The 12,354-nt window shown below is 49.9% G+C and overlaps 1 protein-coding gene across 1 annotated transcript in view; it reads left to right on the top strand.

Moving 5' to 3' along the window:
* Positions 1-466: 466 nt before the first annotated feature.
* The window catches only part of LOC142578962 (neurotrophin 1-like), a 125,818-nt gene continuing 113,930 nt past the window's right edge, over positions 467-12,354 (top strand). Inside the window, exon 1 of the mRNA XM_075688706.1 lies at positions 467-1,233. Coding sequence (XP_075544821.1) covers positions 1,210-1,233 — 24 coding nt within the window. The 5' untranslated portion in view covers positions 467-1,209. The remainder of the gene's footprint in view (positions 1,234-12,354) is intronic.

Raw genomic sequence — 12,354 nt, 5'->3', positions numbered from 1 at the left:
CGTCATAAATTCCACACGCACATATTGTGAAATTTAGTCTCGTAGCTATTTTCTTTACTTGTGATGCGCATGCAGGCACCGACAGATAACAATGGCATTTTGCGCATTATAGTTCTTTAATTTCAGCCCGTATGATTGATCAACGCCTTGCACCATTAAGCTAAACAGCACGAGCTCCTTAACGCGCTGTCACAGCACGGATATACTTGAGCGATTGGTAAACTTCCGCGTCGCTTTTGAGGCACTTGACTCATGGACGGACTTCAAATACGTGAACGTGTGCTGGAAGTGACTTTTACCACCTGACGGTTCTGGAGCGCACCCCTGGCAACACAAGAGATGTCGAACGTCGCTGACAGAGACACGCAAAGACCGGCGGCAATTGGCTTTGTTTGTTTTGCATTGTTAAAGGTAGCTAAGCGCGTCGCAGAAAAGCAGTACTTGCACCGAACACGCGCAACAGGTTGCGTCTATCCAATGCAACTTGAGCTGCACAAACATTGAGACACCAAGATATGCGTTAGCTTTCCTTTAACGAACCGGACGAAAGCGCATCGTCTGTGCCTGCTTCCAGGTTCCGCGAAAGCCTCACCTTTCCCTCACGAAACGTTGCGTGCGCACGGGTTCCTCGCCACACCCGCTCCGTCACTGTTCCTGGAGAGAGCGAAAGAAAGCGAGAGCAACAGTCCAAGGCTCGCGAGAACGGATGGCCGGACGGTGCCCCCAATCAGGACCGCTTGCAGCAGCTGTCGTAACGACATCCCGTCCAGGCGCAGCCGAAAGTCGGTCCGCGACGTCGAGCGGTGGCCGTGGCAGCTCCCGCAGTCGTCGTTCGCTTGCCTTCCTTGCGGCAGTGCAGCCCGCAGCACAGCAGCGTCTCAGGAAGCGCGCGTGGCGATAGCACGCGTCCCTCTCCTCCGGACGGCGCTTCCGCGACCGAACGACAGCAGCAGCAGAAGCCAGCACACGTGCACCGCCAATAGCCACCGTGCATAAACAAGGCGTGGACCTCAGCAGCCTGAGCGGCGGCGCGACCGGCGGCGGCAGCCGATAGCATCGTCCGCTCCCGCCGCCGGCCACCCGCAAGCACGGGTGCACCGCCGTCCTTGAAGCTGGCCCACGCGCCCGGTGAAGCGGCGCGCAGACACGCCGCGGCCGTCGCAACGACGCCTCTTCCCGCTGCCCGGCGACGACGAACCTCGCTTTCGGATGGCCTGCCGATCGGCACTTGCGGTGAGTGCGCCCGCAGTAAGTCGCTTTGGAAAAGTAGCGCGACACACATGAGAGCTGTGTGCCGCCGCGCCTTTCTTTAGCGCGCGTTGTTTACGCGCCCGCGCCGGCCGGTTTGATTCAAGCGCTGTTTGCAGCGCGACGAATAAACTTTCGTTTTGGCGGCTCGCCTATAAAACGCGCTGGTTCTGGTGGCCGCGGTAGGGCCACAGTTTTTTCCGCTGACATGCCTTGGGCGATTATTCATGACGGTCTGTAAAAGGCCTTACCTTGAGTAATAATGAAGATTCCGCCTGCCGCTCTATCAGAGCCCATAGAAGCAGCGCGCTTGCCCGCTCTCTCCATGTTCTGTAGTTTGAAGCTCAACTGATCGTCGGTGAGTGAGCCGTGCAGCAATCAGTCTCCTTTGTTTTCTTTGTTTGTTTTTCTTTTAATTTTTTTTTAGAGAGTTGTTTCGGGTAGAGGACTAATACCCCTGTCACACGGCAAATCTAATGTCATTTACAACGAATGACATTCGCTGATAATGTCATTTGTTTGCTGTCGCAGGGTCAAACGTAATGACATTCGTCGAAAATGACATTTACAAACGAATGAGTTCGCCAAACTCATTCGCATTCGTTTGGAACCGAATGTGTATCCTCGACACCACGAGTGTACCAGTGTTTCGCAAACAGTACATGCTTCTTTTTCTGTTTGAACAAAAATCACTATTATTCTATCAATTTTATTACCTAATTATTGCTTTAACGACATTGAAGTCCATCACGTGCGTAAATACAGGAAACTACTCTCAATCTAGTGACCAGACAGCCGTCTTTAGCTTTTCGCTGCAGCAGTCGTGTTGGTTCGCACCGGAGCATCGGCCGCGGCCGCTTCAATTGACTTGGCGTAAAAGCATGCGCGTGTTTTCCTGTGGCATGCACCAATAATGAGTATATTAGGAGCCCGCATGCACATCACAATGGCGATGACATGCAACTGCCCTTCTCGTACCACTTTAGCAGATGTAGCGGACGCGCCTATCGTTCTCTTCGCCCTGTTGCTTGCCTTAGCTTTGGCTCGGCTTGACTCGACTTCGTTTGCAATGTCGAAAAATTAGTGATCGAACGCTACGGTTTGAAAGCAACGATCATATATTCTAGTGGAATTTAGCATATTGGAAAATAATTATTCGACAAAAGTGGGTTTGCGGTGTCTTTTTTTTTTTACTATCGTCATTGTCATCATTTTCAAATGACATTAGTTTTCGCCGTATGACAGCGCGCTGTTATAATGACATTAATCGCAACAAATGTCATTTGTTGGAAATGACATTAGATTTGCCGTGTGACAGGGGTATAATAAGACTGCTGAGATAAAGCAGGTTTCTGAATATGAAGTACAAAATCTCGTTCCAAGTCAATGAAGCTGAAAGGTTTAGAAAATCGGAACACTCCTAATTTTAACATAATCATACATTGCATCCAATTCAGTAGTTGACTACGAGGTGGGCTCAATTGTCTTAGACTGCGCAGGTTGGGCAAAAAAGAAAGACATGGCAGCACGATCTGCGTTGTGCCATGCACTGCTGCGTACGCTCCACTTTTGATTATGTGCACTGTGCCATCAATCATAGCAAGCCGGTGTTTTTACGGTACATGTTCAGATTACTAACACTAGTGTTGCCTAAACTGCAACTTTTTTACTATAAAAATGGATTCACCTGAGGCGTGTTTCGGTGCAAGCATCTTCTTAAGACTAAAGCCCCACAATCTTCGTAAAATTACTGGCGTTCTGATTCATGCACTTGTCGAGCGCGGTCACAGACATCACTCTATGATATGTTCGATAAGTTTTCGCGTTATTTTCTCTTGCCTACCGGCCTCACTATCGATGCGTACTATCGCTACAACGCGAAAGCGCGTGGCAAAGCGTTAGCGCGTTGTAACTCATACTGAGCGCGGTAGTACATCGAGCTATAGTGTAAGAGTAGTCAAAATTAAATGTTACCGTAAGTAAAACACTTCAAACAACTGAATACTGGTAAGCACAATTCCAAGACGGGACAGAAGGTAGACACAGAAGCACAGGACAAGCGCTAAATTTTATTCTGAAGACTTCGCCTACTTAAGTACACAGCGTACCAGGATCGCACAAGTTCACTGCCCATCAAGCCAACCAATGCATCATATCAAGAAGCGTATAGATTACAGCATCATTTCTAAAGACTCTTTTTCTTCGCTACGCGAAACCACCGACGTATCGCTAATACAGGCACTTTCTTTTTTCGTTCTAATATGATATGCTTCCATGATTTCTCTCGCCAAAGCATTGCCACTCCTGCCTAGAATTCGAATGCCGGAAAATATTGGCTCACAGGGACAGGACCTGCAATGCACACGCGAATGAAAAGAAACTGTGTTAGCTATACAGAGCGCTCATGTTCCCGCGCCCGATCGTTGACGCATTGGCCGGTTTGTCCGATATATACCTTTCCTCACTTAAGCGGGATCTCGTGCACAACGCCAACGGCGCATTGTGACGTATGGCATGGTATGCTTCTTTCCACAGGCAGGTTTCTTCGGGAGTGCCGAAATGCGTGGGCACGGCTCAGCAAGTTTTCGTGGCGCAGAAAACACAATAGGCACGTCGTACCTTTTTGCCACATTCTTCAGGTTGTGCGCAACCCTGTGAACGTAGCGCGCCACTTCCGGCTTTCTTGTTCGTATAACCTGCCGAGCCATTTTCCTACGCTTCAGTTTCTGAAGTAGGGTCTCGGACACAGCTGTCAAAATCGAACGAGGGAAGCCAGCTGGCTGTAGGCGCTCAATCTGGCAATTGTAGCTATCCTGAGCCAAGAGAGCACAAGACTTCGCAAGCACCGACTCAAAACAGTGTGTTGCGATCGCTCGTTTTATCACCTTACTATGTGCTAAATCAAACGGCAAGAGTTCTTTACGAGCTCGCGCAGTATTCAGTAGTATTCAGTTGTTAAGCATGAACCATCTAGCCCAGCAACAAATTTTGTTAACTCCAAAAAACTCCTGACAGCGATAAAGGATGTGAGGTTAAACGTGGAAACTATCACGAAGTACGGACTACACATAGATCATTTTATTGCTATATAATGAAATGTCTGCATTCCCGTAAATAATGTTGGTCCGGAGACTGACACTCCTGGTGTATGACATTACACATCAACTCTATGGTCATTTGTTAGTACTTGCTATGGTGTTGGGCTGCTGAGCACGAGGTTGCGGGATCGAATCCCGGCCACGGCGGCCGCATTTCGATGGGGGCGAAATGCGAAAACACCCGTGTGCTTAGATTTAGGTGCACGTTAAGGAACCCCAGGTGGTCAAAATTTCCGGAGTCCTCCACTACGGCGTGCCTCATAATCAGAAAGTGGTTTTGGCACGTAAAATCCCAAATATTATTATTATTATTTGTTAGTACTTGTCTTGCATAAGGTTGGAACGAGAGGAAAGGCGGGTCAATCAACTACTCCGCCCACGCCTCCTTAAACGCTTCCGAAGCTCCTGACACCTATTCGTTGGTAATACATCTCATTCGAAGCAAACATCACACATAGCGTACTGTATATGGATTGAACATTTCATTAGCTCTGACGATCTGATTGCTCAATGCCCACATTGCGACACATCTGTTATAATTATCTAACTATTTGTACTGCATGAATAGTTCGATTATACCTGTCGCGATATTGCTTTTTCTTTTCTTTTTTCGCAGCAACAATGCATTATAGGCCCTATATGATTAGGTGCGGATCTGGTGCTTGTGTGGGTTCACGAATTGAATCGCACATTCAGACGCGGTCTCACATCAGTAACAACCTACACGCAAAGGGCCACCACATTAATTGTGTACGTGCGCTTATGTCGTCAACAGCGCCGCAGCTTAGTGTTGTTCTGTTTCAGTTTTGTCGTCACCAGTTTTGTTGGCGTCATCGCATCTGTTTTTCTCCGTGCTTTCCAATCGCTCTCTTTCCGATACCTGGGGCGCGATCGGAGATCGTTCTTCGGAGCGCACGGCGAAACCTGAACGCGCGCTCCGAACAACGATCTCCGATCGCGCCCATGGGCGACTCTGGTGTGTTGTTTTTCTCTTCTTTTTTCTGTTTTTTTTTTCTTTCTTTCGTCTGCCCGCTTGACGACCGCGCGCTTTTTCCGGTCCCCATTTGTCCGAAGTTTAGTGCCATGTTTGCTGCCTTGTCGGCGCGTCCTTCAACTTCCTTCTCGTTAGATGGGACCCGCTGAAGCAAGGAGTGCACGCGCAAGCAAAACGCAAAACACGAGGCAAAGAAAAGGGAATGGGCGCTCACCAGATAACGGCGCGTTCGCGCAGCACTCGTTGACCGCGTCCCATCCGGCCCTTCTTTGCAGCTTCGTTTCGAGTGCAGGTCGCGCGTCCGGTGAGTGCGATCAAGTGCCTGCGTGGCCGTGGAGGCGCAAGCAGTGCAGTCCACTCGCCCATCTGCATTCCTTGCGGGATGGCCGCGTCATTTCTGGGGCCACGCGTGCCTCGCCGCCAGTGCGCAAGCAGTCTTAGGGCGACTTTGAGCCCCAGAAGAAACATGGCTGTCCCGCGACTCAAATTAAGCGGACCGAGAACTTTTTCCTGTTCGCCCATTTGTTACGGTGGAGAAAAAAAAATGCGCGCTAGCATTTATTGCATTGATAGTGCGCTCCCTTTCGGTGATGCTCTACATGATTTTCTATGGTAGTTATGTATGTATAGTGTCATCTTTCCTTTTGTTTGTTTGTTTGTTTGTTTGTTTGTTTGTTTGTTTGTTTGTTTGTTTGTTTGTGCTGGAACAGTAATCAGAAAGAACGTCTTCCACATCTGGCTATAGTCCATGTGTGCGTGCCGCTTAACTGCGAATGCATAGGGCCGACTTCTCTTAGTTGGAACACTTCTTGTAGCTTTCTTCCGCATGTTGGAGGAGAAAGCAAAGTGCACGACGTCTACAGACGGCGTGTATGTTAAAGATAGAGGAAGTTCAGTCTGCAGGGATCCATTTGAAACATCAGCCGCTGTACGAGTGTTTCAATACTAAAGTAGCATACAATTGCCCGTTCTGGACGTGTATGCATGCACTGAGTAAATCGTGTCCTAATGAAATGCGAAGGCAGTTGCATCGTTACATCTCAAGGGAGTGAGACGCAGATTTAGTTCAACCGTTTATTCGGTCTCCTCACGATGCCATTCATTGAGCGTCTGCCCGAGCACACGGGAGCAGCGCCTAGCGATGAGAAACGAAACACTATAGAAGAACGCAACCACAGTGTCCGGTGCGTTCCTACGGACGCACCGCACGAAACCGTATAGTGAGTTACAACCGCGCCACATGAACGGGCAAGAATGCAGCACATGTAAAGAAGACAAGCACATATACAACAAAGCGCACCAAGATTCGAGAAACAGGCAGGTAAACCGGATGACAAGTGAAGCAAAGTTCAAATGTCGTATTGTGTATCTTTATGCGCTATCCTCGCGGACAACTGTCTGTGGCTATGAAGTGAAAGCTACGGGCGCGTGGCCGCTTCACATGTGTTACCGCGCCAAGTAGTCCGGCATCATTTGGCAATGCGTTTGGTTGCTATAGGAACAGAAGCCGAACCGACGCAGCTTTCATGTGCAACGGTTTCGTGCTTGCCCAGACGCGGAAGGTAATGGCCGGAAAATAAGTAAACTTTTACACTCAGTAGTGTGTTCTTACTAAACTGTTGCTGGTAAAGTAATTGTTCTCTCTTCCCTAGCCAAAACTAACGGGGATTAAAACGCGGTACTCCTTTCTGAAGCGCTCTCACTTGTGCGTGCTTTGCCTCCGTAACTTTCCCTTCATAGCCACAGAAGGTTGTCCGCAAGCATAGAAAATACGCCACTGTTTCTCGCGATTCAATACACACTGAAACGTGCCCCCGAAGCCAGCTTGTTTGCTCGCTGTATATACAGCGTCGAAGGGGGAAGCCGAGCGACCGGATGGAGGCAGCGGGGTGTTTTCCTTTTAACAGCGATGGCGGGCTCTTGGGCTGGAGTGTCGAAGCCTTGATGGGCACTAGGGCGTTCAGCGGATTTATAAAGAGACACAGCGTCGCTCCGATCCGAGTTGGATTCACGTCATTTCCGTTCCGAGACCTATCCTCCATCCACTTATATGGAGCGACAAGGGCGTGGTCAGTGATAGCATGTGCTGTGGGAGTAGCAGCTATCTATATATGGACAATTCGAGCGGGCTAGTTGGTAAGATTCCGTGGTAAGAGGCAGCGCCAAATGGGCGGTGACACAGGACCAACGGCCAAATGCTACAACGCTCGTGTTTCGTTGAGCTTCAGCTCGCGTGCATGCGATACTGTCGGCAACATCTTGAGGCCTGGTACCCACAGCAGGCTGTATATATTGCTACGGAACAGCCGCCACAGTGTGGCTGCACTGAGGAGGACGAAGACGACGTGTGTGCCGGCTTGATATAGCGTCGCCATTTTGGCCTCCGTGAGCTTCCCTGTAAATAAATTGTAAATAGTATTCGGCTTCAGCTTCACGTAACATTAATTTGGTGGAGGTGGACGTTTCCCGTACCCGTCATGGAGCTTCGCAGCGGTCGCAACGGCGACACTGCAACTTCGGCTCTTGCTGGCAGCACCTCATCTACGCAAGCGTCTCCGCCTGCAGCCCCGACCTACGTCACCGTTTCCCCACCTAGATCCTCCTAGATCCTCCCCACCTACAACCTCCTAGATCGGCGCTCACCCGCGAGCGCAGGCGCGCGCCGATCTAGGAGGTTGTACAAGGGAAGCGGATTTGCTTTCCCGCCCTCCCGATGGATGGCGCCAATTACCTCTGCCACCGGAGCGGCCGAATTTCCTAGGCCGGACGGCAGCACGGCACGAGGCTGTCAGTGAGCAGTGACACTGTCAAGGGCGGCATGGTGGGCGGCATGGCGGACGGCATATATCGAGCACGCAAGGAACGGCATAGCCGAGGGTAAGGAAGGCCTGCTGTGCGTAGAAAAGGAAGGGGTTAATCATGCTTCCGCGGCGGCACCTCCCATGCCTACTAAGTTGAACACCGAGTGGAGTAATTGAGAAGCTCTAATTAGGTAATGAGGTTAATGGAAGCTCATACGGCGGATGCATAATCTAATACTCTAACTTGAGAGGGGATGGTGCATTATAAATGTAACGCAGCAAATAACTGAACGTTTCATTTGCATTGTTAGTAATGTCGACATAGGTTGACCAGGTGACATAAGTGGTAACACGAACGCGTAAACACTTACATCAAGATGCAGGCTTTAATGCAGGGTTAAATAAGTACATACATCGAAGACCAGTTGTTTTCTACTGGAGTTACTCGGAGGGTGCCGCTGTTATGTCTGGTGTGCCGCAAGTCTATGCTGGGGCCACTTCTCTGTCTTGTTTTTATTATTAATAATTCTGATGGTACCAAAGCTCAGATACGATTGTGTGCGGATGATTGTGTGTTGTGTGCAAGGGTATCTCATGAGACATATTGTGTTTCAGTGGCGGCCGAGCTGAAGCGCATAGAAAAATGGTGTGTCGCTAATAACATGCCCCCGAGCATAGATAGATGTGTACACGTTAGCTTTACTAGAAAGATTAACAAAATCAGATATATGGATATGTTAAGTGGACAGGAAATAAAAACCATCCATAAGTCAAATATTTAGGTCAGAAGATATGCTGTCACAGCATGGCTCTTGGTCAGAACATGTTAATACATATTAAAATATTTAGCGCGCACAATTGACAAGGACACAGTGAAGGGGGACATACGAGCGCTTCACTGTGTCCTTTTCAATTGTGCGCGCTCAATATTTTAATATTAATTCGTACCAACTCGCCCAACTAACAGTTCTGCTGCATGTTAATACAGTAGTTATAAGGGAAGGACATGTCCATGGCTTCTTGCAATGAAGTTCAAAATACGAAAGCATTGACGTCAAAGAAACAGCGCATAAAACACATGTTTTACCAATTTTGGGCATCCTTGCCTTGTGTGCGATCCGTTTTGTGGTGTTCATATTAATCCATTAGAAAAAAATCCACTCCGTCGCGGCAAGGTTTGTCCTGGGTAGATGAGACCGCCTTCTAAGTGTGACAGCAGTGGAAAAAAGAACTTGGTTGGATCCCTTTGTTTGAACAACGAAGCAAGTTAGGCCGTAAGCTGTATTACTCATTTTTGTATAGTCCTATTAATGCCATTTCTGTAAGACCACACGCGTCAGCGAACTCGCCGCAATTTCCTTCTTTCCTTCTCTCCTCTCTCTCCCTGTGATCTTTGTTTTCCCCTTTCCCATTCCCCCGGTGTAGGGTAGCCAACCAGACGTTATTCTGGTTAACCTCCCTGCTGTTGCGTTTCGCCTGCGACACGTGGTTTTGCCGGCGCGACTGCGGCGGGGCGGCAGACATTTTGGCCCGATCGTCGTCGCCGCAACGCTCCCCGCCAGGTGTTTCCAGGCGCGACTGCGGCGATGCGACCGCAAAGGATCACCCTCTCATTACAGTCATTGTGCCCGACCGGCAGCGCTACGACAGTGTGCTACGACAGTGTGCTACGACATTGTGCTACGACATTGTGCTACGACATTGTGCTACGACAGCGCTACGACATTGTACGTTCACGTGCTCGTCTATTGAGGGGTTCCTTCTTGCCCTCAACTGCGAGAGTATAAAGACAGCTGCCCCCGGACGCCAAAAGGAGGGCTCCGATTTCTTCTGTTGAGTAAAGTGCTCTCCCGTCTCTCTACTTCGGTCAACCTGACCGCCAACTCTTTGCAATGTTAAAATAAACAAGTTGTTTTGTTGTTACCAGTCGACTCATGCTTTGCCGGGACCTTCGGATGCTTCCAGTTGTACCCCAGGCCGCCAGGCCAACGCTACCCTTGGGGCTTGCGACCCAGGTACAGCCACGGGCGTCAGCGCCGAGTTCCCAACAACCGATCGCACCAGCGGTGTGATCCAAACATCTGGTTGGCAGCGGTGAGATCGCCTCCGACTTCAAACAACTGTCTGCCAGCGGTGAGATCGCGACAACGGAGGCCAGCAGCGAAGAGATGCAGTTGACGGTATGCTGAGCAGCTCAACGACGATCCGGGAGCAGTGCAACGAGCCCTGTGTGACGACTGGTTGCCTGCAGCGGAACGACTGCGCGGAATTCCTGCCTGCGAGGTTTGGTGAGTGCGGGACTTTCTTCTTCTGAGCTTTGCCAGGCTTTTGTTAGTGTTAGAAACAGAGCTGGTAATTGTGGTTGTCGTTGCTGCCGGGTTAGTTTGCGGCAAGACAATAGTAAGCAGTAGAGAAAGCAGCATTCAGAGCAGCCATGGATTTGAAGTCGTTGCGCAAACCGAAATTGCTGGAGCTTGCAAGAGAGTTGGGTCTGGATGTCTCAGACAAACTAAGAAAACCTGAACTGCTAAAGGCTATTCTTGAGTTAGAGGCTGAGGATGACGAGCTGTCGGAATGCCTTGAGACCATTGAAGAGAGGGAGACTGCAAAAGAAAAAGAAGAGCGTGAACGTAAAGAACAGAAAGAGCGAGAGCAACAAGAGCGTGACCGTCAACACGCTTTGTAAATGAAGCGTCTTGAGGTAGAGATGGAACGCGCTCGTAATGGAAGTCAGGCACACGGTGCAGGAGAACGCGTATTGTTCAAAATGACTGACCTGATGCGGCCGTTTAAGCTTGGAGAGGACATTGGTTTGTTCCTGGTTAACTTTGAGCGAACGTGCGAGAAGCAGGGGTTCTCTCGGGAAACGTGGCCACAGCGCTTGCTCACTTTGTTACCCGGCGAGGCGGCCGACGTAGTCGCTCGCTTGGATAGAGAGGAGGCAGAGGATTTCGACACAGTGAAATCGAGTCTTCTAAAAAAGTACCGGCTGTCTGCGGAGGCGTTCCGTCGGAAGTTTCGGGAAAATGAGAAAGGCAAAAGTGAGTCATATACAGAGTTTGCGTATAGGCTTATGTCAAACATGCAGGAGTGGCTCAAAGAAGAGAAAGCGTTTGGTGACCACGATAAAGTTCTGCAGTGTTTCGGGCTAGAACAGTTTTATAGTCGGTTACCTGAGAACGTGCGGTACTGGGTCTTGGATAGGCCAGACGTTTGTACGGTGGCTAAAGCCGCTGAGCTAGCCGAGGAGTTTGTGACGCGTCGGGCTCGCGGAGCTAAGGACGGTCAAAAGGGTGAATTTGGCTCGAAGTTTGAGAGGCCGAAGTTCACACCCATGAGAGCAAAGGGGAACACGCGTAGTGAGGATGCGAGTGAAAGCAGTCCGACCAAACGTAAGGAGACGGCGGCAGCCGAAGCCGAACGCAGAAAGCGGTTCGAGATGAGGCAAGCGCGCGTTTGTTATACGTGCCAGAAGCCGGGACACTTTTCGGCGCAGTGTCCGGAAACAACACCAAAAGTTGTGTTTTTTTCAATAGGCAGCACTGACGAGAACATGAAGCTTCTCGAGCCTTACATGCGAGACCTCCTCGTGAACGGGAAAGAGTGCCGAGTGCTTCGCGATTCCGCAGCTACGATGGATGTAGTTCACCCGTCTTATGTAGAACCCCATATGTTCACGGGCGAGTGCGCGTGGATCAAGCAAGCCGTGGAAGCTCATAGCGTGTGTCTGCCGGTAGCAAAAGTGCTTATTGAAGGACCTTTCGGAGCGCTTGAGACGGAGGCGGCAGTGTCATCTATGCTGCCACCCCAGTACCCGTACCTATTTTCAAACAGGTCCGATCACCTCCTGCGCGAGAAGGGGCTTTTGTTTGGTGAAGCTAGTGTTCAGGCCTTAACCAGGTCGAAGGTTCGGGAGCTCGCTGCAAAGGCGGTAGTTGCGGGGCCGACGTTATCAAACAACGAAAAAGGGTCAGAGGCGCAGCAAGCTGATATTCAGAGCACGCCCGAACTGAATAAAATGGAGTCTGTAACGTTAAAGGCGCCTGATACTGGAGAGGAAACGCCCGACACGGGAAAGTTAGAAGAGCTATCTACTGATTTGCTCATCGCGCCTACGTCAGACGGACTTGATAGGTTGCTAAAAGTCAACCGGTCGGCTTTGGTAGCCGAGCAAAAGAAGGATGGTAGCCTAGAAAACCTACGCTGCAATGTC

This window comes from Dermacentor variabilis, chromosome 1 (assembly GCF_050947875.1).
Source record: "Dermacentor variabilis isolate Ectoservices chromosome 1, ASM5094787v1, whole genome shotgun sequence".
Classification (NCBI taxonomy): domain Eukaryota; kingdom Metazoa; phylum Arthropoda; class Arachnida; order Ixodida; family Ixodidae; genus Dermacentor; species Dermacentor variabilis.
Note: the sequence above shows the minus strand (reverse complement) of the source record. Positions and strands in the feature narration are given on the sequence as shown.